Source organism: Micromesistius poutassou (assembly GCF_964030765.1).
Source record: "Micromesistius poutassou genome assembly, chromosome: 7".
NCBI lineage: Eukaryota > Metazoa > Chordata > Actinopteri > Gadiformes > Gadidae > Micromesistius > Micromesistius poutassou.
Genome location: NC_140277.1, coordinates 7,441,723 through 7,468,636, shown reverse-complemented (window position 1 = coordinate 7,468,636; position 26,914 = coordinate 7,441,723). Strand labels below are relative to the sequence as shown.

The 26,914-nt window shown below is 44.5% G+C and overlaps 3 protein-coding genes across 3 annotated transcripts; all 3 read left to right on the top strand.

The window, feature by feature from the left end:
• Positions 1-4,841: 4,841 nt before the first annotated feature.
• slc18a3a (solute carrier family 18 member 3a) lies at positions 4,842-6,401 on the top strand (the record flags this gene model as incomplete). The annotated part of the gene is made up of 1 exon (XM_084470718.1): positions 4,842-6,401. One exon carries the CDS (start codon positions 4,842-4,844, stop codon positions 6,399-6,401), a length of 1,560 nt encoding a protein of 519 aa, XP_084326844.1.
• Positions 6,402-8,283: 1,882 nt separating this feature from the next.
• chata (choline O-acetyltransferase a) lies at positions 8,284-18,506 on the top strand (the record flags this gene model as incomplete). The annotated part of the gene is made up of 14 exons (XM_084470178.1): positions 8,284-8,331; positions 8,659-8,850; positions 11,611-11,729; positions 12,213-12,266; positions 12,492-12,672; positions 14,170-14,347; positions 14,482-14,651; positions 15,261-15,361; positions 15,499-15,627; positions 15,996-16,118; positions 16,216-16,351; positions 17,312-17,374; positions 17,486-17,623; positions 18,060-18,506. The coding sequence occupies 14 exons, from the start codon at positions 8,284-8,286 to the stop codon at positions 18,504-18,506; spliced, it is 2,079 nt and encodes a 692-aa protein (XP_084326304.1).
• A 7,630-nt stretch (positions 18,507-26,136) lies between these two features.
• On the top strand, positions 26,137-26,771 carry cUnh10orf53 (chromosome Un C10orf53 homolog; the record flags this gene model as incomplete). The annotated part of the gene is made up of 3 exons (XM_084470509.1): positions 26,137-26,230; positions 26,338-26,457; positions 26,707-26,771. 3 exons carry the CDS (start codon positions 26,137-26,139, stop codon positions 26,769-26,771), a joined length of 279 nt encoding a protein of 92 aa, XP_084326635.1.
• Between the last annotated feature and the right edge of the window lie 143 nt (positions 26,772-26,914).

Below are 26,914 nucleotides of genomic sequence, written 5' to 3'. Positions count from 1 at the left end.
ACCTACCTACCTACTTGGTAACCTGTGTGCAGACTCTGCCAGTGCACTCATGCCACATGACAAGAGTCCTCCACAAGGCTATGTAAAGCTAGCCAGCCAGTCACATATTTTAGGGGAGTGGCTTTGGAGGGAGGGGTGGGACTGATTTCCTAGCCATAATGTAGAATGATTTTCTGTGTCATAAATTAAAACAATCTGCTTCACCATAATAATAAATTGCTTTACAATTATGCAGGAGTGCTTCCTTTGCCTGGTACTGAGGGCTGAACGAGCAGCAACTGCTGAGGGTTTGTGAGGGAGCTCAGGCCCAGAGGGGCAGGCAGGCACTGGAAGGAGGTGAAACGTCAGTCCTCTGCCCTGGCTCCACCAGTTGACTTCATAGATGGGCTAGGCTGTCCGATGTGGAGCAGATTATATAACTGACCACCCCATTTCCCATTGGACAACAAAGACACACACACACACAGACACAGACACACACACACACACACACACACAAACACACACAGCAGTAACAGAACAATAAATGGTGATGTTGTGGTAGCATCTGCTCGTATTTCTCCAGTCAATCACGGACCTTGGCTGGGAACAGCCCCTCAGATGTAAACATGGTGTCTCACCATAAGCACACTTGTATTAACAAGCTGCAGTTGCCCATTACTAATTATATTTGCATAACATTTGAATCTATACTTTGTCCTCTGTCTTTGTCTTTATCTTGCGTTTCATTCAACTGTTGATTGAAGGAAATGTATATTTTAAAGGATTAGCATTTGTAGTGTGAGCTGGATTAAAGCAGGGCCGTGCGTCACTGCTCTTTGAAAGCCCTCTGTTTTAATTCAGTCAACTATTCTTTTGAACTGTATACAGTGGACTATACAATGTGGTGATCCCTGCACAGAAGCCAGTGCTGGAACAACATTCAACCAACCAAGTGTCGGATTAGATAGAAGATGTAGATGTACTTCCAAACATTGTCAATACAATTAAGACTATAACAACATGATGTAAGCAAGGACAATATCTTACCAGACTACGACATTGGTTAAACTGCTTCACCCCTTTTCAGTTTCCACTTCTCAATGCAATAACTTATTTTTCACAACCATATAGATTTGGCTACAGGTGGATTGTTTAACTGTATTGATCGACATGCATCTACTTCACTCCTGCCATCAACACTACAAATGCAGCGTGGTTTTCATTACATTAATTGTATTTATTCACAGGCGTCGTGGTGGTGACGTAATCTTCTGCCATCAATCCATTCAGTTGCATGGATTATCCATCTCCGTTAATCAACTTTGAGAGTTTCCAAAACAGACACAGTTTCAGCCTGTCGTTTAAGACTATAGGCCTGCTATGCCATATGGTGTGAAACAACAAGGACTTTGAATTATTTACAGCACTACATTAGATAATTTGGAATAGGCTATCGCCTGTTTAATTCTCTTTGAATTTGAGGATTGAACTTCAGCTGTCGATACAAAACTGTTAAACTGTTAATTCCAGCCATAAGCTGTCTAATAGTTTGCTTATTTGAGTGTGTGTCGTCGTTGTTGTTGTCCTCCCCAACAACCAACAACACACGTTATAAATAGAAACAGTTATTTAACATATGGCCTCCATTCAAGTCCACGTCAGTGATGTTTAGGCTGTGTGCATTTGGCTACATGATGTGGGATTTTGTCTGACCGTCAGAAATTAATACTTTGGCAAATGCAAAAGATTACACAGTGGTCTTGAATCTCTCGAGCTTGGTTTCAAATCAGATAAGAGCGGAATCAAAAGGGGAAAAATGTTGATCCTCTAACTCAGCCAATCCAGTTATGAGTGCCAGTCTGACTCCGCCCCCTGAAAAGCAACCAGTACAATAAAAATAAAACATGCATTGCTTGAATAGAAAGTCCAAAAGAAGGAATGACAGAAAGAACTAATAAAATTAACAATGATAGAAGAAAGACTATCATAATGGATTGCATTCGCACATGTGTACACAAGCGTGTGAATGTGTATATTATCTGTTATACTGGCCGGGTAGAGGCGTAGATATTTTGCTGTGAATAAGAACATCTAGGGAAATAATTCCCTAGTGTGTGTGTGTGTGTGTGTGTGTGTGTGTGTGTGTGTGTGTGTGTGTGTGTGTGTGTGTGTGTGTGTGTGTGTGTGTGTGTGTGTGTGCGCGCGCGCGCTTGCGCGAGTTCATGCGTGTAGTATCATGTAGGGTGACCATGTCCCGCTTTGTGCGGGACAGTCACGCATTTCCATTACTTTTTACACGTCCCGCAAATTGAGACGTTGTCGTGCATTGTTATTGACTGTCAGACTCGATTTTTGAAATGCGTGTTTTATAATTTGGCATTTATCAAATAGCTGCGTGTGGAGACAGCAGTGAGGGCTGTCATCAGGGGGCGGGGCGGGCTGTTTGATCATGTCAATCAAACTGGGACGCGGACATAGGTAAGGGCGTGCCCACCAACAAGAAACGATGCAAATCAGGTCAGAACGGCTTGCAGCACGAGGCATGGAGGAAAGCCCGACCCGTAGGCCTACGGCTAAGTAGAGGAAATGCAGCTACAATAAAGACTGGGAAACTATATATCCCTGAGTGAAACCAGTGCAAAGCGAGTCTGGTAAAGTTTTGTGTGAAGTTTGCTTGAGTAATTTTTCCGTTTGACACGGAGGTGAATACGACGTGAAACGACACAGACAATGCGAAACTCACAAAAAACGTGTTGCTCAAAAGGAGGCTTCCCAGTCTATGAATACGGGAAAGTTGCATTTAAATAAGATATATTTGTTACGTTTTTATTTGCAGGCTGTTATGTGCTACTGAATAGACCAGATGGCAAAGCATAGTAATGTGATAAGCAAAGGGGCAGAATACATTTTTTTTTTTCTTTAAGACTACCTTGATGCATTGGAATCCCACATTGTCCCACACAAACGTAGTCTTTGTCCCACATCTGGTGAACTGGGATCTGGTCACCCTAGTAGTATGTAATATGTCCGTTTGTCCTGTTTGAAGTGTTTTACACGACATCTACTGGTGGAAATGGGACAACTATCTATTCTTCACAAAACAGAGCCTTCGACCTGCGACAAAATAAATCTCCTGGAAATTAAATGCGTCGGAAAAGAATATTATATAAGAATATAAATTCTCTCTACAACCCTAACCCTATTCCATAATTGACCAATATACTGGTATAATTTAGTTTCAATGCACATTGGACAGGTTACATGGGGTTTTAAGAAACACAATCTGTGATTTAAGTGTAATGTGTTTTTAGTGACAATTCAGCCAACCGCCACAAGATGTCAATGCTGCTCTGCGGGATTTCCAATCCGCTCCTCCGTCCACTCGAGGCTGATGCCCATTACGCACCGCTAGATGGCGCCCTCATACAATAACTAAACAGTGTTAACGCAACGCTCAGGGAAGTCTCACTGATCCAACAACGTTAACTACTGGTTAACCCGCTCGTGTGTATAGCCTGCGTTTTTGACTAATATGATTAAAGATAATATTACCCCGGGGAAGACCCAGGACTAGGTGGAGAGATTATATCTCAACACTGGCCTGAGAACGCCTCGGGATCCCCCCGTCAGAGCTGGTCAATGTGGCCCGGGAAAGGAAGTCTGGGGCCCCCTGCTTGAGCTGCTGCCCCCGCGACCCGACCCCGGATAAACGGATGACGATGAGGATGAGGATGATTAAAGATTAAAGGTTAATCCAGAATATGTTTTCACTCCTTTTTTTCCCAGTGTTCTATAAGCAGGCAAATTGCCTGTTGTCGGTCATTTAGTCAGTAAGTAGGCCTTATTAAACGCGTAATAAACTAAATAAAAACCAAGTGGTGTAATGAGCAATGTTATTGTTAGTATAGCCGCAACAAATTCTGCTCGGATGTGTAGGCTACATGCAACATTTGTATGTATTCCTTCGTATGTATAACTCCGACTAAGTTATTTTCCTTTTACGTGCGACCCAATGTGGTTCAGGTTCACCGTGTGTGTGTTCATGCAAAACGTGCGAGCAGGAGAAGCAAAAACAAGACATTTGGTGACTTCGCGCTTTTCGTCCATCCCCTTATTCCAATTAGTATAAAACATATAGCGGAGGGCATCGAGGCTGTGCATGCATGCGTCACGCCCTCGCGGAAGATGGGAGGAGGGAAGTGTGTGTGTGTGTGTGTGTGTGTGTGTGTGTGTGTGTGTGTGTGTGTGTGTGTGTGTGTGTGTGTGTGTGTGTGTGTGTGTGGGGGGGGGGGGGGGGGCACCTAAGGGAGTCGACAAACCGCAGTGATGTGTAGTCCTGCCACGGCCAACAAAACCAGCCCCGTTGATGTGGAATGATGACATAGCTCACAGCGTTACAGGTGACTGAAGACGGCCGAGAGACTTGGTCTGGGAGGGTCTGCTGGAAGTCCGACACCGGCACGGCGCGCGTGAATGAAACCCCCCTTTGGACTGCCAAGTGAATCCCCTAAACTTGGGGAAAGCCCGGACTGCTGGTCGAAGTGGATGCTGTCAAGGGGCCCGCGCGTCACCCGAATGACGGAATAAGAGACAATGAAGCAAAGACGGGCGACGGGGATAAAACGCGTCCGATTCACGGGAGTCCAAATGTGCATTCAATGACAGACGGCGCAGCCGGCGAGCAAGGTAGTGTCAATCATACGGGAAATCATCCCAAGGTTAGCGACTCAGAGACCCACATTGAGCAGATGCGCCTTGAGCGCCTAATCTGATAGAGAGTTCGATCAGACTGTTGAGACGGTTTTCTTTTTTTCTTCTTCTCAAGAGAACAGTCTCCGAGCGGGAGAAAACAAGACGTGATGGAGCCAGAGGGTGAACCGGAGGCGCCAGCGGTGGCTAATTTGGCCCAAGCAGCCGCCATGAAACTGTCCCAGATGAGTGAACGAAGTAAGCAGCTGGGCACCGCCATGCAGAACCCGGATCGCCAGAGACGGATTATCCTGGTCATAGTTTGTGTTGCACTTTTGTTAGACAACATGCTGTACATGGTGATCGTGCCGATCATCCCCGACTACCTGGCAGAACTGCAGATCGAAGCGGAACACGCCCGTCCCGTCCAGCACTACAACTTCACCAACGGCACGGTCCCAAAAGTAACCAAGGGGAACTTCGACCTGCAGATCGGGGTACTTTTCGCGTCCAAAGCCATCCTGCAGCTCCTCATCAACCCGATCAGCGGCACGTTGATAGACCGCATCGGTTATGAAATCCCACTGTTCATCGGGCTCAACGTCATGTTCCTCTCCACGCTCACGTTCGCCTTCGCGGAGAATTACGCGACGCTGTTCCTGGCGCGCAGCATGCAGGGCTTCGGCTCGGCGTTCGCGGACACCGCGGGCATCGCGCTCATCGCGGACACGTACACGGAGGAGCGCGAGCGGAGCCGAGCCCTGGGTATCGCGCTGGCCTTCATCTCCTTCGGGAGCCTCGTGGCGCCCCCGTTTGGAGGCATCCTCTACCAGTTCGCGGGGAAGCGCGTGCCCTTCCTGGTCCTGGCCGTCATATGCCTCATCGACGGCATCATGTGCCTGGCCGTGTTGAAACCGTTCTCCAACAAGGAGAGGGCCAACATGCCCGTGGGGACCCCCATCTACAAGCTCATGTTCGACCCCTACATCGCCGTGGTGGCCGGCGCGCTCACCACCTGCAACATCCCACTGGCCTTCCTCGAGCCCACCATCGCCAACTGGATGGAGGAAACCATGAACGCCAGCGAGTGGGAGATCGGGATGACGTGGTTTCCCGCCTTTTTCCCGCACGTGCTCGGCGTGTACCTGACGGTGAAGCTGGCGGATAAGTACCCCCACCTGCAGTGGTTCTACGGGGCCATCGGCATGGTGTTCATCGGGGCCAGCTCGTGCACCGTGCCCGCGTGCAAGAACTTCGGGCAGCTGATGATCCCGCTGTGCGGGATCTGCTTCGGCATCGCCCTGGTGGACACGGCGCTGCTGCCCACCCTGGGCTTCCTGGTGGACGTGCGTCACGTGTCAGTGTACGGGAGCGTGTACGCCATCGCGGACATCTCCTACTGCGTGGCGTACGCGATGGGGCCCATCGTCGCCGGACAGATCGTGCACAACCTGGGCTTCGTGCAGCTGAACCTGGGCATGGGCCTGGCCAACGTGCTTTACGCACCGGCACTCATCCTGTTGAGGAAAGTGGCCCAGATGAAGCCGTCCTTCTCGGCGCGCGACATGTTGCTGGAGGACGGGCCGACGGGACTGTACAACACCATCAAGATGGAGGACCGCGAGAAGAGGAGAAAGGGCCTGTGCACGACCATAGACGAGAACGGCGTGGAGACGTTTGCGCAGCGCTCCTACTCCGAGGAGGAGTCCTCGGGCGGGGAGTACGCGTAATAACGCCACCCGTGAAGTGGCGGTCGAAGTATCAAAGTGCCCATATTAACGACATGACAGTACATTCCCATCAATATACTCGTTCGTTCTCCATTTACGTTATGCAACACAAGAGTCCCCTGTAAAGTCCGCTTGGCGCCCCGTCCCCGAGGACGCGTGTGGTGATCTCAAGAAGCCGCGAGAAAAAGCGCGTACTTGAGCGTAACTGTGTCGTTAAAAGAAAAAGAAAGAATATGCTATCATTGTAAACCATGGATTTCATGTCAGCTTCAGGGATTGTATGTAATTGTGTTTTGACTAAAGAAAGAAAAAAGGAATATCAAATGTCTATCAGATTATGTTATTTTGCCGGAATTGTGCTGCTGAAATCAATATGCAATACGTGCTACTTTTAGAGAGATACCATAGATTAAACTGAATTGAAGTGGACCGTGTCTTGATGTCTGTACTCTATATTCTGTTTATTTTGGATGATGTCCTGACTGGAATGCATAGCCTAACATTTATAAATTCCCAACTGTACAAATGTGTATATTAATGTACATAATTAAATATAAGTATGTGAAACAGCTCTGGTTTACCAATTATTCTTCAAAAAAACAGATTTACTTTACATAGCCTAACGCATATCACACGTCAATGTCGTATCACACATGTCATTTCCATGGGCCTATTCATAAACCACAATTATTGCACAATAATTACATTATCCTCAACCACATTAACTATTAATAACATTTCTCCCGACATTTGAAGACGCATTAATTTGATAAAATAAAAATAAAATTGAGTTTTAGTGCAGAACAAAAAAACAACACGAAATTTCAGTAACACGATCTCAGTAACACGAGAGTTACTGAGATCGTACGTCAATATTGGAGAGGTTGTGTACGTGCACAGCCGACCTCACGTCCATAATAACAGTTTTCGATATTCTGCATGTATTTTTGGTCAAAAGTAGGAAATTCGTTTTAAGAGAAATTGTGAAGTTAATATGGACTACATTGCTTTGACCGTGTAAAAGTACCAATCAGCACGCCTATTATAACCACCACCTTCAAGGAGATAAGGACATAATTGGCTGACTTAAGGAAAACAATAAAAAGAAAAACACACTTCCCAAAGTAGCTTGTTCATCCGCATCACCTTAAACTGCACACCTAGGCCTGTGTCATGGTGCGTAATGAAACAAGGGCGCAGGAGGGACACACTTGTCTGTGGACAGCGGTGTACGTAGGCTGATGGGAGGAGTCTGGTTGGCCCGACTGAAGGTACCCCTTCTTCTCCTCCTTTCCTCCCCTCCTGCCAACAAACTACCGGTGGGGCAGGCACACACAGGATTACCACGCAGTCCACAGCTGAGCTGATGATATTGGGCGACTATTTTATGGAGATGGGTTCCTTTCATGACAAACACACCTGAGACCTCTTTGCCTCCGGGGGTTATGGATTAAATTGCTACTTTTTGGTAAGTTGAATCTGATGATGATGATTTAAGTATAGGCATAATAAGGATATATTTTTTAAGAAACACATTGTAAACAAATACCAAACAAGCAAGTTTGTAGTGATAAAGTCCTGCATTAGTAGGCCTGTGAGATTGATATGAGCGTTGAATTGGACGTAAGAAGTTTTCTGAATCATCATGGAATAAAAAAAGGCGTTATACCTTCGGTGCGTAATTATCGTTCCCGCGGTTCCAGAGCTAGGGCACCGTTATCTTCCACTGTACAGGGAATGCGTCCCGACGCGAACCAACCTGCATTGATGCAACCGAGGGTGAGGTCGGACACAATGTCATGTCATGTATTTTACGCACACGCAGAGTTGGAGCTGAGTCGAGAGGAAATACACCTGACCGACCGCGCCTTGCGCCTCCATCATGCCCGTTCTGGATCGGGAGCGCGAGACAGAGAAAGGAGGGGGTGATGTAAATACAAAATATACAAATCATGACGTATGGCATGATGGAGAGTATAGGTACAATGATATAAATAAGGTTTATGTCTTAAAATGTACAATCTTTATTAGAAAGTTAATTTCTCTCAATTTGATAGATTTATTTAGAAATATTATGCTACATTTTTTTGCTGTGTAATTAGGGCTTAATTTCAACCATTAGTATTTATTTTACATAAAATAACATCTCAGAGTGAATAAATATGTTATATTTAAAAACCAGTCCAGATGAGTTGGTTTTTAATCTGTCCACGACAATCAAAAGCTTATGAGGTTCTCCTTCTCCACTATTGGCCAGGCTCTGCCCAAGCTGCCCGTGCCCGTCCTGGGGGACACGCTGGACCTCTACCTGAGGACCCTGAGGCCCCTGCTGACAGAGGAGCAGTACCAGGAGACCCTGAAGATAGTGACTCAGTTTGGGGCTCCTGGAGGCCCCGGGGAGCTGCTGCAGAGCAGGCTCCTGGAGAGGAGCGAAAAGACAGCCAACTGGGTGAATATAACGTTTTCAACTCAGGGGTCTGATGCAACATGGTGAACTTTATTAATGAAGGAAACTGGATGCAACCACACACACACACACACACACACACACACACACACACACACACACACACACACACACACACACACACACACACACACACACACACACACACACACACACACACACACACACACACACACACACACACACACCTAAGAGCAGGTATAGAATAAGGGAATGAACAACAACTGGGATGTAGGATCACACGTTTATAGTTTTAATTAAGTATGTATTCTATGTATTCTTATACCTGTTTATATTTCAACACCCTTTGTGTTTTCAATCCTTGCCTGGAGGAGAATATGTAGTGGCACAAACATATACAGAGCTTCGACAGAAAATTTGATGTTTTTAAGACTGGTTCACACATCCACAACAGATATGCTTTTGTCATTCAGTTCAAGAATTGAACGAAAACTGTCTTTCCTGACAGTAGAGCATCCGTCTCACCCTGAAGAGGTCATCTGCAGGGCAAGCTCTACGAGACAGACTGATGACCGCTAGAAGCATACATATAGCAACAAACAATGCTATTGTTCAGTGGGTTCAATGTAAAGGGAATCGGTGGTCAGGGATCTTGGCAGAATGAGTCTCTAAAGAGATATTTGACTTGTTTGATCCCTAACACTTTCTACATGAATGACCTCTCTACCGTATCTTCATCCATGTCTGCTGTTCATTATGCTGAGGACACCACCTGGATGATCATCCTCCCATCCCCAATCATGTTTACTACTTCATTTTGTTTCTGCTTAAGTATTCTGTTCAGATTTTGACTACCATGTAATGCAAAGCTATTATGCTAATGAACAAATCAACAAAATTAACAAAAAGTACAAATAATCCCAGAAATCCAGAGGGCTGCCCACTATGAAAACCCCACCCCACATGATACAATATGAAACAACTCTATTAATCCACCGTAGGAGAAATGAGTTTGTTACACCAGGTGTATGACTACTGAATGACATGTACCTGACTACTCACCAGGTGTATGACTACTGAATGACATGTACCTCACTACTCCCCAGGTGTACGCCTGTCAAGTTATCCAGATGTTAAGGTACATGCTTAAGTCCACTGTTGTGTACTCAAATGGTTTGGCTGTTATCCGCTCCAACGGAAGGTCTCCCATGATCTGCTGGCACTTTCTTGCCCAAGCTTTTCTCCATGTCACACAGCTGTCAACAATCTTCTGAGCCAGTTTCCAGCCTTTTATTACCCAGGCTCTGCTTCGCATCCAGAGTAGAGTGCCCACTATTTCTTCATGGTTTGCATTGTGGGCTACTTGAGTTAGAAGAGTGGATATCCATGCATCATATGGTATAATTGATACTGTAGTTTTGTCCTCATTAAAGATTTGGAATCTTCCTCCACAGAGCAGAAAGTCCAGTGTCTTCCTTCTTGTACACGACAAGTCTGTTCAGTGTGGTGTCTGAAAAGGTTACACCTTCTTGAGCCGCAAGGAACAGATCCTGGAGCGCATCTTCACATTTTGCAATGGTGAGTACAGCTTCTTTAGCTCGGGATGTTATCTCTGGTGTTGAAGGAATTCCCTCCCACTTTGGCTTGCTAGAGACTGAGGTCTTTGTCAGTAGTGTTCTCCACTTCCTTACAGCTCTCCATACCCAGGCAATGACTCTGGTCAGCTTGGTCAAATTGCTGAACTTCCTGATGTCAAGGATTCTCTCCACTGCAGAACCACCTGGTACTTTCTAGAATTGGATCTTGGGTTATTTTCCATCAGGGACACTTTGCTGTGCATCTTCCTGGTCACTCATCACTTGAATTGAGACTGGAGACTTTGGCATTGCAGTAAAAGATGGGACATCTTTGGGGGGGGAGTTGTACGGGGGGGGGGGGGGGCTCTGGGGGGGGGGGGCTCTCGCTCTGTGTACTCTGCGTATGGGGAGCGGCGGCACTGTGTGTTTGAGATGTATGTGCAGCCATATCCACTTCAAAGAGGTCTGGATGCACTCCACCAACTGTCTTTCCTAATGGGCTTTCCCAAAGGACAAGGTCTCCAATCACCTTCACTCTTTGTGGAGCAAGTCTTCCCTCTCGGTGACTGATGAGTAGCTCAATGTGCTTTGGTCTTTTGAGATCTTCCAGGTTGGTTTCTGGGAAGAATTGCTTTGTTGTTCTGGTTTGATTACTCTGTGCACTTTGGCGATTTAATCTAAGCCATAGCAGACAAGCTCATGAGCTCTCTCCATGCCGGTAGGTGTCTTGACCCTCACTCTGAGTGAGTAACTTTTGGTTTTCACCTTCATGGCCATTCCTCCGACTCCATGGACGATTAGCGTGATGTTTTCACTTAGCAGATTCAATCTCCTGGCAGCACTGTGGGTGACGTAGTCTGATGCTAAGTCAATGAGAGTTCCAATCTTCTGTCCTGCATTGGCAGTTACCTCCAACAGCATTAGAATGACTGGTAGCTCAGGTGTTCTTGACGCCACCACTCCACGTTGATCCTTCACAACACAGTAGGCTCTTGCAGTGGTGTTGGTGAAAGCTTTCCTGAACCTTTCTGCCATTTCTTGGGAGTTCAGACATCAATTTTCAAAGCTTTCTCCAGGTGGATTTTCCTCCATCAGATTCCTTTATCTTGAAGTCTCCTCTTGAGCAAAGAAAGAAATGGTGGTCCGAAGAGCTCCCCTTTTTTACACTCCGGTACTGAATGACATGTACCTGACTACTCCCCAGGTGTATGACTACTGGCTGAATGACATGTACCTGGCTAACCGAATGGCCCTGCCCATCAACTCCAGTCCTGTCATGGTGTTCCCTCCACAGCACTTCCGGGCTCCCATAGACTCACTAAGGTACCAGCTGCTCCATGTAAAACATGTTGGAACAATGTGTGTGCTTGTGCGTGTGTGTGTGTGTGTGTGTGTGTGTGTGTGTGTGTGTGTGTGTGTGTGTGTGTGTGTGTGTGTGTGTGTTGTCATTCTGTATGTATCACATGGTCATTCTGCACTGTGACATAGACAAGTCAAGGGACATTTCTGAAAATGGTAGCCAATGCTGCAAAGGTGTAAAATAATATGACATTTTGCGGAGTGATGTGTTTCCATTGCATGAAGCCTTAGTTGAACACATCCGTGACATATAGTCGCTATTACTGTAAGGTATAGGGGTGGGGGGTGTGGAGGTGGAGGAGAAACAAGAGTCAACGGCCTTGGTGGCAGATATAATGACTCTGGAAGGTTTCAGTTTGGTGGACATTGTATTGATCTGGCAAGAATGAGAACCTTTCAACAGTTGATTAAGTTGAAGCATGTCTCGGCTGTAACGTTTTTCCTTAGGTTCGCTGCTCACCTGATTTCAGGGATGTTGGAGTACAAATCCCTCCTTGATACGTAAGTCAATCGAGCCATCACATTCTACACACAGACACGCACACAGACACACACACACACACACAAACACATTTCACAACATCTACGTCAAAGAAAGTAAAGAAAATGGATGTCAACTGACAATGCATGATGTGTGTTTTACTGCGTGCGTGCGTGCGTGCGTGCGTGCGTGCGTACGTGTGTGTGTGTGTGTGTGTGTGTGTGTGCGTGTGTGTGTGTGTGTAGGCGCTCCTTGCCTTTGGACTATGCACGGGGCCAGCTGGCTGGGACTCCCCTGTGCATGGAGCAGTACTACCGCCTGTTCACCTCCTACCGCCTACCGGGGCCCCAGAGGGACACACTAGTGGCCCAGCAGAGCAGCGTGATGCCAGAGCCTGAGCACATCATCGTGGCCTGCAGAAACCAGGTGAGACACCAGAGAGAGAGGCTACCAGGTCAGACACCAGAGAGAGAGGCTACCAGGTCAGACACCAGAGAGAGAGGCTACCAGGTCAGAGACTAGAGAGAGACCAGGTCAGAGACTAGAGAGAGACCAGGTCAGACACCAGAGAGAGACCAGGTCAGAGACTAGAGAGAAAGGCTACCAGGTCAGAGACTAGAGAGAGACCAGGTCAGACACCAGAGAGAGAGGCTACCAGGTCAGACACCAGAGAGAGACCAGGTCAGACACCAGAGAGAGACCAGGTCAGACACCAGAGAGAGAGGCTACCAGGTCAGACACCAGAGAGAGACCAGGTCAGAGACTAGAGAGAGAGGCTACCAGGTCAGACACCAGAGAGAGAGGCTACCAAACCACAATGCGTTGGATTAAAGAAAACAAATATTTCTGTTATAAAGAGTTACATGTAGTATAGTATATGCTATGTGACTATTGAGTTGTCAAGCATATGATAGATGCTTTCATCCAAAGTGACATAGTGAATTCAGAAACAGGTGAGTAAGGAGCAGGTAACTGGTAGCTTATTCCACAAGGATGCCTGCGTTAGACTGTGGATATGGGGGTCTCAAACCAGGTTCCTTTTCAGACACTCTAGCCACTAAACTATCCTGGCCTGTGGGCCTAAGCTGTTAATCTGTTAAGATGTTAATCAAATACAGAACAATATATAATGAGACATACCATGTAAGATGGAAATGCAAACGCTTGAATTATCCATGTAAAAACAACAAAAGATAATTGGTTTTAAAACATGTCTTTTTAAAATGTGTTCAGCTGCTTATGGTGTTTAAAAAGTGTTTTTAAGACCTCAAAGGCACCGTCGTTCCCCATCACTTATCTCCTCATCCTAATTACTGTGCTCACACAACATGAACATAAAACATGTCAGGCAGATTGTTTCAGTTAATTAGACTGAGGGATGGACTCTACGTTGTGGCCTTGTCACGACACAACATATGGATCACCACTGACTGAGAATAAGAGGTTCAGAAGGACCTCTTGTTAACGGAAATGCAAGAGAAGTGATTAGTGAACTGCACCCCGGGTGACAAGCGTTCTCTGTTTAGTTAATTAAGTGTACAGAGTGTGACATTTATGCGAAGATTAACCAGCAACCTTCGGCTTTGTGAGTTCATATGGGGTTTTGTTTGTAGCAGACAATGTACAATGTGTTATGGCTGCTGGTATTCCAGACGCAATGAAGAGGGAGGTTAGAAGAGCTAGGAGTGCTTCAACAAAAACTGTATTATCCAATAATAATTCATTAAAATACTAACAAAAACGACATTGGAAGATTTCTAAGGACTGAAGCTGGCGATCTTCTAAATGCGATTTGCTGAATTTAGTTTTTGAAAGGCAAACATTTCATGTCATATATCAATGTCCTCAAATGGGATTTAAAACAATGCAGTACAAACGAAATGAGTACAAACAAAATGTGTACAAAGTGCTACTCCTCTGTAGTTCTTCGTCCTGGATGTGGTGATCAACTTCCGTCGACTGAACGAGAGGGACCTGCTGACCCAGCTGGACAAGATCTCTAAAATGGCCGACAGCGAGGAGGAGCGCCTCCCTCCTATTGGTCTACTCACTTCAGACGGTCGCACCGAGTGGGCGGAGTCCCGCCGGGTGCTCATGAAAGGTACGGTTTTAACCACAGGAAATGTAAAGCTCCAACTGATATAAACATGTGCCTGTTTTCCATACACATGGAGGGGCAAGCGGATGTGTTCTCTGCAGTTAATGGTTTGGTTTTTATTTTATTTTATGCTTAAGAGTCAACAAACAGGGATGCTCTGGATATGATCGAGAGGTGCCTATGTCTGGTGTGTCTGGACCAATCGACTGGCCTTGATTTGACTGACACCTCCAGGGCCAAGCTGATGCTGCATGGAGGAGGCGGGGCTAAGAACGGGGGAAACCGATGGTACGACAAACCCATGCAGGTAATGCAGAGATGGGGACAGTAGAGATATGACTATTGCGGTATGGTGTGCAGATAGAAATTGCAGACAGAAAGACAAAGGGAGATAGAGAGAAAGAAAGATTGTAATAAAGAAAGGGAAGCTCAAACAACTCATGATCCATGGCATGCCATGGATTAGTGTCATAAAAACTCCACTAATCTATGCCAAAAAAAAACTTTTTTTGGCATAATTGCATGCCCAAAAAAAGAAGAATATGATTAGGAGAAATCTCAAAGATCCCATTGGACGACGACCCCATTCAAAAGTCATCATTAGCTGGGTCTCCATGTTTTGATGAAGAATTCATCTTGTTGGAACTACATCATTCATTTGGCCCCCTAGTCTGTGTAGACCCTGCCAAGACCGCATACATTTAATATGTTAGTGGGTGGAATGAATAGTACATCAGATAATCAGACTCGGGCTGCAAGTCAACCTCATCTACTGTTGTGGTAACCCTGCCTCGACACTTACTCAAATGTTGATTGTTCTCAGCCTCACTTCATCAGTTGCTTGGATAATATAAGAGTGTCTGGTGAATGACAAAATGCATGTATTAATGATCAACAGTAAACATGGCTGTGTTAGTTTGTCATAGGAGCCGATGGCTGCTGTGGAGTGGTGTGTGAGCATTCTGCTTTTGAAGGGATCGTCCTTGTGCAATGCACAGAGTACCTCCTCAAATACATGTGAGTACAAACTCAGTCATTTGGTTTTAGTAATTAAAAGGGGCTATTTACTAGTTATTTAGTAGAGGGCTTTACCCAAATCAATGTGAATACAGATGAGGTTGGGAATGGAAACACATAGTTCTTTGTGACCCCAGGAGAGGCAGTCCGTCTAAACTGGTGAGAGCTGCAAGCGTGAGTGAGCTTCCTGCTCCTCGAAGACTACGCTGGAAATGCACTCCAGAAATCCACAAGCACCTCTCCTTTTCTGCAGACAAACTCAACAGGTCTAATCTCACTGCATGGTTTCTCAAAGAAATACAAAAAACACAGAAAACAGTATCTTATGTTAAAGGTCCCATGACATGCTACCAGGTGGTGTGATTAGCCATTACAAGCCGTTTTGAAAATCTGTCTGTTATGACATCACAGGTGGGCGTGTCCACCTAGATGTGCTACGGATAGATGAGTAACGTTTGCTACAGTCCACTGGGTAGGCTGGTACGCCCACCTGTGATTTTCCAAACGGCTTGTAACGGCAAATCACACCACAGCTGGTGGCATGTCATGGGACCTTTAAGTCTTTCTTTCTTCTGGTTTCATTTTTTCCTCTCTCTTCATTTCTCCCTCCTTCCGTCATTTTGCGCACGTCCAGGCAGGTGAGAAACCTGGACATGGATGTTCATAAGTTCCACGAGTACGGGAAGGAGTTCATCAAGAAGCAGAAGATGAGCCCGGACGCCTACATCCAGGTGGCCCTGCAGCTAGCCTACTACAAGTAAGACACAGACAGGCCGCCTAGATATGGTCTCTAGCTATGGATCCACCAAACAATAGACCTCCTGCTTTAAGAAGGGCTCCTTCTGACTCTGTAGGTGTCATGGACGCCTGGTATCCACCTACGAGAGCGCGTCCATCAGGCGTTTTCAGGAAGGTCGAGTGGAAAACATCCGCTCAGCAACCGCTGAGGCTCTGGAGTTCGTCAGAGCAATGGCCGATTTGAAATCAAGTGTAAGGTGGCTCTTATAACTGCATATGTGGTTAGAGTTCTGTTCATCCAAACTATACATCATTTCATTCATTTATTCCTTAATTCGATGAGCTGATTAGAAATAATCTACATCATCATGTAGTGTAAATAATAATATAGTAGCTAAGCCCAGAAAAGGGGAGTATTTTATGAAAGATGCACAGAATTTGGGACAAACTGCGGACAAACTGTCCTCATGTATGTAATGACTGGGGAGGAAGTGAGGTGTCCCTTAAAGGATAACTGCGGGATGGTTCTACTTGGACCCTATTTTGCCATTGATAGGTCTAGGTGATTAATACACTTAGACAAATCATTTTCCCCAGTATTGTGAGAGAATGCTCAGACATTGCTGCCGCAGTACAGGCTACAATGTTACCCTAAGGGGCAAAAGCACCCCATCAGTGTACGTCCTCTAAATATGCTTTTTTTTTGCCACTGACAGTCTCAGATTGTTGTCTGAGACTGTGTTTGACAACATTATGGAGGGCATCCCGTCAGAGAAATTAAACGTTTTCTTTACCTTTCGCTTGATCCTATCTGTTTGTTACTCTGTCTCACCAAGTCTTGCTCAAGGGGAAGTCTCAATCTGAAATCTTGTGAGAGTTGAGTTGTTGCAGGAAATGTCCTTATTTTCATTACAATCTCAACCCTCCTTCCCCCAAAGGTGAAGGTGGTTAAAGAAGCTCAACATCTCTATGCTCCCCCTGTAGGAGCCCTCACAGAACTACAAAACTCTTAGTCCTGCTGGTGTCAGGGGGAAAACAACTGTTGCAAATGGCAACAAATATAACATGAAAATACTCAGGTATCAGAAATACCACATATTAGAGTAGAGAATAACTTGCTGGGATGCTGGGAGTGCACATTATTCCATCGGTCACACCAGCACATTAAGAACAATAGTAATTCAAACTTATTCATATCATTTCCATGCCCAGGATACCGAAAAGATGGGCCGGTTACGAGGAGCAATCAATGCACAGACGAAGTACACTGTTCTGGTAAATAAAAAAAAGGACACAATATTTGGTCATGCTATACAGAACTATGGTATTGTTGGTATGTTGGTATTTCAACATACCCTAACAAAAAGCTACCTTCAATCATTACAGGCTATCACTGGGAAGGCCATTGACAATCACTTACTGGGACTCCGTGAAATAGCACAAGACCTGAAGCTGGAGAAACCAGAGATATTCAAAGACGAAGCCTTTCTGATCAGTAATCAATTCATTCTGTCTACAAGTCAGGTAAACTTTGCTATTTAAACCCCCCCCCGCTAAAAATACATTTCATTCACATTGAGTCAAAGAAAATATCAGCACATAGCCTCTGTTCCTAAAACATGCGTAACAGCATGACTTTATTAACTTATCTACCCCTGTCTACCTACCAATATTCAATTATATCTTAGTATTAGTTTATGCTATAAATGCATTATCCTCCTGCCCTTTATCCCCGTGCTTTACCCCCTACTCCCCCTGCATCCCAACGTTGTTATTTTTCCCCAGGGGATCAATAAACCTGTCTAATCTGATTCCATCCAGTATAAACCTTTATATTTTACTATCCAAATGATGTTCTTTGTTTTCATTCCCTTTAGTGCATCATTTAAACCGATCCCTCGTTTATAACAATGGAGGAATGCCTGAGTTTAAGCCTTTACACTCTATGTACCTCCTGTAGGTGCCCACCACCGTCGACATGTTCTGCTGCTACGGGCCGGTGGTCCCGGACGGCTATGGCGCCTGCTACAACCCCCAGTCAGACCACGTCCTCTTCTGCGTGTCCAGTTTCAGGGACAGCCCTCAAACGTGCTCCGAGGAGTTTGTCCAGACGCTGGAGCAGGGCCTTCTGGAGATGAGGGACCTATGCACCAGACACAACGCCAACACCAATGGGAATCCTAATGGGAAAGCCAATGAGAAACCCAGTGGGAAGCCCAAGGAGGAAACTCTTGAGAGGCCTACGCAGAGCCAAGCAACAAGGCTGGTTGGCGGGAAACCAGCCATTCTGGGGGATGTCCAGAGACCTCCGCCCAAGGTTTTAGTGAGCAAAGCAGCGGCAAAAAGCCAAGTGGATATCCAGACTCAGACGACTTCACAAGGAGGCTCCAAAGAACGGAAGATTTGAAGTAAGTAAAAAAGGTAAGAACGATTTTTCCTGGAGGAACGTATATTGTCTTCAATGTTTAGTGTTTGTATAATATAAGTGTAAGTAATAATATTGCTTGTATGGAAAATAGTTCATTACTGAATGTATGGAGGAACACTGAGCTACCTTTGTTCTTCTTAGATCTTCTTATCGTTTACAGTGTGACCTTCCCTTTACCAAGAGCTTTTTTCGCCCATTTAAAAACTCCTCAATTATGTACATCTTACTAAGCATCTGTTTGTAGGTCAGGATATTAATACACGTTAGAATCTATAATCATTAGAAATTAGGCAAACCCTCTGCTAACAGATCTTATGGAAACCAATTTTTGAAATTAGCTTGAGTCGAATGTGTTGCACTTTCCTCGTCGTTACGATACTGTCTTAAAACCAAAGCATCAGCAGTCGATGCTGCCAACTCATCTCCAGCAGTAGTACCACCAAAGCATTAAATCCAATTTTCTCTCCAGCATTCAGGTCTGATTCTAAAGTCTGCCTCCTCCCCAGGTGTTGCCAGGAACCAGACCACTGTAGTGTACGGTATAATACCAGAGGACACCATTGCAGACATTGTGGACCCCCTGCTGTAATGTGACTGTATAACTACTTTAAGATGGTCCAATTGGAGGCCCAATGATGACATCACAGGACGCCTTCTGCTCCCTTCAACGTCAGTCAAGAATGAAAAGTAAACAACTAAAGCAAGTCCTGCCCTCGTAAGACCCACTGCACTGTGCCAACCAAACAAGGTTTAAGACCACCATTTCATACAGATACACCTTTATGGTGAGGTAGTGAAACCACTAGAACAATGTTGAAATATTAGGTTGCACAGTCTTAGCAGTGGTGTGACTATTTATTATGCACACCAGGGCAATATATAATACCTATGAAGGCGTGCACAGTGGGTTAAGTGCAATGTCCCCCACCCTCCCTTGGATAGTTCTTCCCAGGATGAGTTATTTGACCACTGTTGGCAAATTTTTGTTTCTTTAGCAGCTAACGATGGTGTTATGCAATCATTCAACCAAATAAGACACAGCGTACCATATACAGACGTTGGCTAACCGCAGGATGGAAGCTGCTGCTATTGGTCAAAAATAGTGAAAACTTTGCTTAAATATTATAGAAAAAGGAAAGGATATGTGGCAAGTTCATCTGTGCTATAACGGCTGCTTATGTAATATGGATGTGTTGATGTGTGTTTTAGACGTTTGGCTACCAAACAGAACAGAATAATATATAAATGGCAATTCAAGTGACGGATTAATGTATGCCTTATTTATTTATGGAGGTAAGTTATTATTTGTATTATTTTTTGGTTGTAATGTGTTATTACATGTTTGTGCAGGATCACTTACTGTGTAAAAAAAACATGAGGAATAGAAATGCCAAACTGGGCTGTGGGTTCGTATGTTAGCAGAGTGGTTGTCTCAGTATTAGCCAACGCCCGCAGATTCAAACCTTTATGTGTAAAAGTGACCATGTGACCATTGCCTTTGATGTTGACAAAACTGATATGTGTCTATGTGAGTGATTGTGAAGGTTTTATAGAGCCATAGCTATAGTCTACATAGAAATATAAAAAGTATAGTCTGAATTGAAAAAATATAATATATTATTAATAATGTATGAGGATAATACATATTTATTTGTTTATTTATTGTCAAAACAAAAAAGGGACTCATTTTATTTATTTTTATACGCCGTTGCTTTTACAGAATAAAATATAAAAGTGAAGTATTATTGTCTATATTGTCTAAACTAAAAAGATTCAATATGTTTTGATGTATGTTTGATTGTACCCGATTATTACTGTTAATCTGAACTGTTGTGAAACAAAAAGCAATAAAATCTACTGAATAATTTCTCGATAATTCACTGAAGGATTAGTGAGACCAGTGTGCGAATTAAGGGGGAGCAGGGGGAGCTATAGCTCCCCTAGTGGTGACATGAGCTCCCTTGGAAACATGGTTTGTGAAATTTTGGAGGAGCTCTAAAATATTTATATGATATCCAAATAAATGCTATTTGGGCATGTTTTTCTCAAAGGTGTAAAATAAGTGAAATAAAATTATATTTTGAGTTTATGATTCATGAAAGCAACGTAGCCTAATGCTTGTCATTATTACCGCGCTAGAGCTGCTTGAAGCGGGGGGGCGCTGCCTGCAGCCCCACTACCCAATCACACAAGCTTGTTTAGTTAACTTGCTTAAAAGACTGTCAACTGCACGCCATTGTTGCTGACATGTCTAAAAAAAGAAAGCAACTCACCTTGGCCGATTTCTATAAAAACGTCCAAACAAGCTGAAAAAGAGGACCAGCCGTCTGTAGCTGGTGGTAGCACATCGGAGGTTGGGACTCGTGCTGCTACAACAAAGCCGAGACAAGAGGCCGCTAACATTAGTTCTAATATTAACTTGACCACTAACATTAACGTTACTGTGGGGGCTAAAGAGACACAACAAGACGAGCCAAGAGCCAAGAAGATAACCATAGAGTAGAGGTCGAAGGTCGAAGATGAGGAAGAGGATGATTATGCTGATGACCCCCCCAATGGCTCTTCCTTCCTGCCTGCTGCTGGAGATAGGGGGTGTGAAGTTGCTGGGGTGGTCCCAGCCGGCTGGACCAGCCAACAGTGGGATGAGTGGACCAAAAGCCTACCATGGCTATTCTCCAAGGATGGATGCGTAGGATGTTCTCTTTGCAGGGATGCTAAATGCCTTGTCCTCCTGATAAAGTTGGAACGCACTTGTCAGAAGAGTGGATTAACGGCGTAACCAGTAAAAGACAAAATAACTTTTGTAAGAAAATATATAAGCCCATGGATAGTGTGGCACACAACAGGGCAGTTGAACTGGCAGAAACAAGACAAAAAGGAATACTGCCGAACAAGATTCTCGCAATCAACGCAAAGTTGTTTGAGGAAACGTCCATCGCATTCAGATCTGCCTATATGGTAGCCAAGGAAAGGATGGCTTTTAAAAAACTCCCACCCGTCATGCAGCTCCAAGAGATCAATGGGGCAAATGTAGGCCCTGTACACAGATCCGATAAATCCTGTGCTGAGATTATTGGCCACATCTCACACGAAATGCGCAACAAGTTTGTTTCTAATGTTAAAAAGGCCCAGTCAAAAATAAGCATCACTATTGATGAGAGCACAGTGCACGGACGTGCATTATGATTTTATATGTGAGATGTGACGTGACAGGAAAAGGGGCTGTGGATAATGTCGTTCTAGACCTCAAAGAGTTAACGGAGGACACAGACGCTGAGTCCATCTACAACAGCCTGAGAGAGGCTCTACGTAAAGCAGGTTTTGATGACGAGTTTTTGTCTAATAATCTCTTCAGCATAGCCACTGATGGCGCGTCTGTCCTCACGGGCAAAAACAGTGGAGTCATTGTTCGCCTGAAAAAGGATTTCCCAAATATCCAGTCAGTGCCTTTGCCACTGCGCAGAAAAAGATGTTGCTGGATGTAACCACTTTGAGTTTTTCATTTCAAAACTGTATGCTTTGTACCACCAGTCCGCAAAGAATGCCAGACTACTCGAGGAGGCAGCAGAGGAGTTGAACATGCAGGTTTTGAAAATCGGGCAGATTTTTACCATCAGGTGGGTGGCAAGTAGTTTTAGAACTGCCAAAGCCGTCTGGAACAACTACCCTGCTTTAGCAAGCCACTTTAAAACCGCAAGTGAGGATCCATCTTGCAGTGACACTGATAGGAAGAAGTACCTTGGGCTCCACAAACAACGCTGGATTTGTAGCCAATCTGGCTTGCATGAAAGACATGCTTCGTGAGCTGCAGGCCCTGTCACTAAGGTTGCAGCAAAGGGACATAGATATAGTGAGTGCTAGTCGTCAGATTCAGCAGTGCATTGATGTACTTTACACTACGAAAGAGTGTGGAGGTAAATCAGCAGAGGCAGAGGAACACATGTCACAAGGACTGTTCAAAGGTGTGGAGCTAGTTGAGAGCAGCGGTAAGATTAAAAGGGGTCAGTTCTATCAGGCTGTCATCGACAATCTTAAGAAGCGAATGTCAGAGTCAGATCTCGTTCATATGCTCAAACCCCTCGACAAGCGCTTTTGGCCACAGGACAGCAACACACTTATCCTTTATGGAGAAAAAGAAATACGGGCCTCGCGAAAACACGCGACTGGAAGTTACAAGAGGATGCACCAGGTGAAACACTGCAGAAGCTGTCCATAGCAAGCAGAACATACCTGCCCACGTCATCAGAGTGCAAAAGGGGCTTTTCAGCTGTAAATGACACTGACAGTAAGACTCGCAATAGACTGCGTGTTTTGTTAATTTTGTCACCTATTTTTAATGTAGTCTTAGTCTTGTGCCAAATGTCCTTGTTAGTTTTAGTCATATTTAGTCATTCACATATTTTTTTGTTAGTCAAGTTTTAGTCGACTAAAAGTCTTTAGTCTAGTTTTAGTCAAAAGAAAACTCAATATATCTTACCATTTCAGTCAAATAGTGTTTCACACATCTCAAATATTGGTTAAATGTCATAATTACCTGACAAAATACACTTGTTGAATGAATTTTGATGAATGCAACTTTGTTAAACGTGTCTGTTTTTCTGATTTAAGAGACACATTCACAAATGATGAACTTGTTCTGAACTACAAGCCGTGCATCGCACACATTCCACACACGTCACACACGTGCAGTGACTACTATATGTGACAACGCAATGCAAGCGAGCGATGGAGGACGTTAAGAATAAATTGGCATCGGGAGAGTTTAAAATGATCAAAAATCAAGGAAAGTCTTCTGTGTGGAAGTATTATGAAGTTATGAGTGTGCTCGCAGTTAACGCGCGCTTGTTGCGCTGATAGGTTGACAATTCCAAAATGCCTTGCATTTGTTTAATAAAGGCGTGTGGTCTCTGTGGTCGCTTCTGTGTTAGGTAAGACCCGCATTTATAGACTTGGATTTTGATGTGTTGTGGGCCTATGGATTGCTGTGATACTTATGAGAAGGGCTATGTGCAGCATCGTTGTGTTGTGTATGTGACGTTTCGTTTCTCCAGGCATTAAGACGTTTGTGTGTTGTTTTAGCTGTATTATTAATAATAATGGCATCAAACGTTACTTTGGTGGTCCGTGGATTATTTTTTATCATGTGGATTGAAGTTTACGTAGCCCATAAATGCTCGGGAAATCTTTTGAAATGAAATTAACCTGATCCATCTGGGTGTTTTATGTAAATATCATACATATAGATAAATTGCATCAGCCATGTGCAACAAATTTTCTCTGTATAATAGGCCCATGTCTGTTCTGTTATAGTAGGCTATTAATGCAACGACCAGCAGTTATACAGCGTTAGTAATTAATTCCGGCATAGCATAGGGTGGTGTGCAGTACCTAGTACTTATTATTGTTAAGCAAGAAGTTTGAAATATATTTTCATCTTTAAGGGGGTCTCTCTATCTCATAAAAGAAGTTGGCGCACCGCGCACATAGCCTTACCATGCGCAAAAGCGCCGGTATTCGTAACCTCTTCTTTAACTACCTTAACATTTCTACAAAACGTTCTTTGCTACTAATATCTTTCGTACGTTGGTAAGGTTGGTCTGAAGCACTCGTAGAACCTTCTTAGCTCTACCGTAGTGATGTTTCAGCTCCTGCAGTCTCCGCCACTGTACAGTAACCTTTAGAAATCCCTGTTGTGCATGTTCATTCCAGGTTCACATCCGTAGCCAATTGAAGCCAAATGAAACGGCATGTTTGAATTAAGGATCATGGCTGTGTACCAATTCAGGGGCTGCATCCCTCGAAGGACGCGGTCTATGAAGGTGTAGCCTTCGTAGACCGCGAAGGCTGCATCGAACACTGCATCGAACACCACACCGAAGGCCGAACGAGTGTTGTTAAATGAGACGGTCTAGCCTACAGAGCATTTCCGGATTGCGTAACCAGCCGTTAACGTCCTTTACCTTGCGTGACCACGCGCCGCTCCTGTCGCCTAGCAACCCTGACAGCTGCGGTTCAAACCGGACAGCGGAGGAGAAATATGGAGCCAGAAATCATAATTGTATTGGTTGTTTTATCTTTTATTGGAGGAGTGGGAGAAGATTCACCGCCGGGTGAAGAGGAAGCGAGGACGTTGGCTTAACGTTAATTAGTATAACGTTATATGTCTAGCGTTAATGTCATTGAACTTTGACAATAAAGTTACATATTTAAAATGGTCCCAACCTTACTTTAAAAAAAATGATTTTTACATACTTACATTACTTTACTGTTTTGTCATTAAATATGTATTCGCTGCAGCTGCTGCTTCCGCTCTCTCCGCGCCATTTCTGAAAAAATATCCAACGCTCAATGAATGTTGGGATACGTTGGGCCGTGAAGGATGCATCCGATGCGTCCTTCAAATCCGGGAAATGAAGGCTGCATATCTCGGCCGCATTCGAAGGACCCTTCGAAATGGGACAGCACTTGACGCGCCGCTGTGACGCCTCGTACCCACTGTACACGTCCGTCGACGGATCTCACATTGACTTTACATGGGACGCTCCCGAAATGCATTGTGGGTCCGTCCGTCAAATCGGCTCCGTCTCTTGCGTCCAAAAGTTGAGAAAAGTTTAACTTTCCAGGCAGCGACGGATCCGTTGGCCAATCAGATCGCGTTATACGCACGTTATACGCAGATCGTGTTTTACCCCATGCGTCGGACACGCCCACTCTCTTCCGTCGACGGACGTGTACAGTGGGTACGAGGCGTAACGTCAGCGGTCTTCAAATAGGTCCTTCTAAGGATGCAGCCCCTGAATTGGGACGGCTGTTCTTTATTTTGGGCCGTGGGTACAGCTCGCTTCCAATAATTAAAAAAACTCGCAACTTCCAAAGAAATATTTTATTTATTTTACAATTCAAAAATGAACCAAACTTTCTTCTAAATGAAGGAAATTATACTGGGAAACGAATAAACCATTATAGGTAACGAGTGAACTTAATAAGCGATCGAAATACTTTTTTCAAACACCACCTCTTTCCCTTGACGTTTAGTTTTTACCTGACATATGCGACAGATGCAATTAGCCTAAGGCAACCTGGTCTCACAGGAATCCGTAAAATGAGTCTGTCTACGTCCCGTATAGTAGGCCTAGGCCTAGCCTATATTTTAATTTAACGTCTTTAATGGTAAGAGACCGCACGGGGACGGATAATGAGCGTAATTAAATTACAATGCCACATATGGCAGACACCTTCAGATATGAGAGACCCCCTCAGATTTTTTACTTTGTTGCCTTTATGGGAGCCAGTCCTCACTTTATGGGAGGCTCCCTCAGACTCCCACGTAATTCGAACATTGTTGTTACTATGCATATAAAAGCATTTTCCGCCTGAAATATGATGCAAGATTAAAGCCTACTTTGTGTTACTTATGAATGATGGAGGGGCGTGAGTCTACAATCCATCATCGCAGCCGTTTGATGGAGACAAGAGCCGTGGGTAACTAAACAGGATCCCGATGATCATGTTGGTACAAGCTGCACAGTGACGTCAGCGGGTCAACAACGTCCGCTCACTTCCTTGGAGACGCGTATGTTTGAAAAAAACAAGCCATCCAACCAAATAAATGCCTAGAAATGCAACCGTTTTCGTGCGTTATGGACCGTACGAGTCATGTGGACTCGTGGCATATCGCACGTTCCGTCTAGAAGGACTAGAGTGTAGGTATTTACAAATAAATAAATACATTGAAGCGCGATCAATTTGTTTGATAATAGAATAGTAGCCTAATACTCTAATTTTCCAATTGAATAACTGTCTCGAAAAGCTTCCCTTGTAGCGCGCGGGCATCGCTGCGTCCTCGAGGAGAGCAGAGACTGGAACATGGTGGAGCTCGTGGTGCACGGGGAGCGCGTGTTCACCTGCTGCGTAAAGGACCTGCAGTTCGGTGAGTTCACAGGCTGAAGGCCCTCATGTTATCACGTCCTGCAACATGACTCACAATCAATCATATCAGGCCTACGTATTGGACAATTAAGATCAAATATATAAATTAAGAGAATAATCGTAGTGATAGCATTTATGAAACATTTAAGAAAGAATGTAATGCAGAACTAAATTGTTTGCATTGACTATAGTTAGGCTATTCATGTTAATAACAATAGTTTGTATTAACTATTTTTCCTCACTTCAAAAGGTGGAGACGGGAAACTGGATCCTCTCTGCCAGGAAGCCGTCATCGCTGTGGAAAATGCTTACTAATAGTGTAGCGATCAGATTTGGGAATCAAGACCATGCATTGTAATTTTATCTTCTGAAGTAAAGTATGTTTTATTATAGACCTACACAAATAAAAAGGCTTCACACACATGCAATATCTTTCAGCATTTATTGTTCTTTTCATT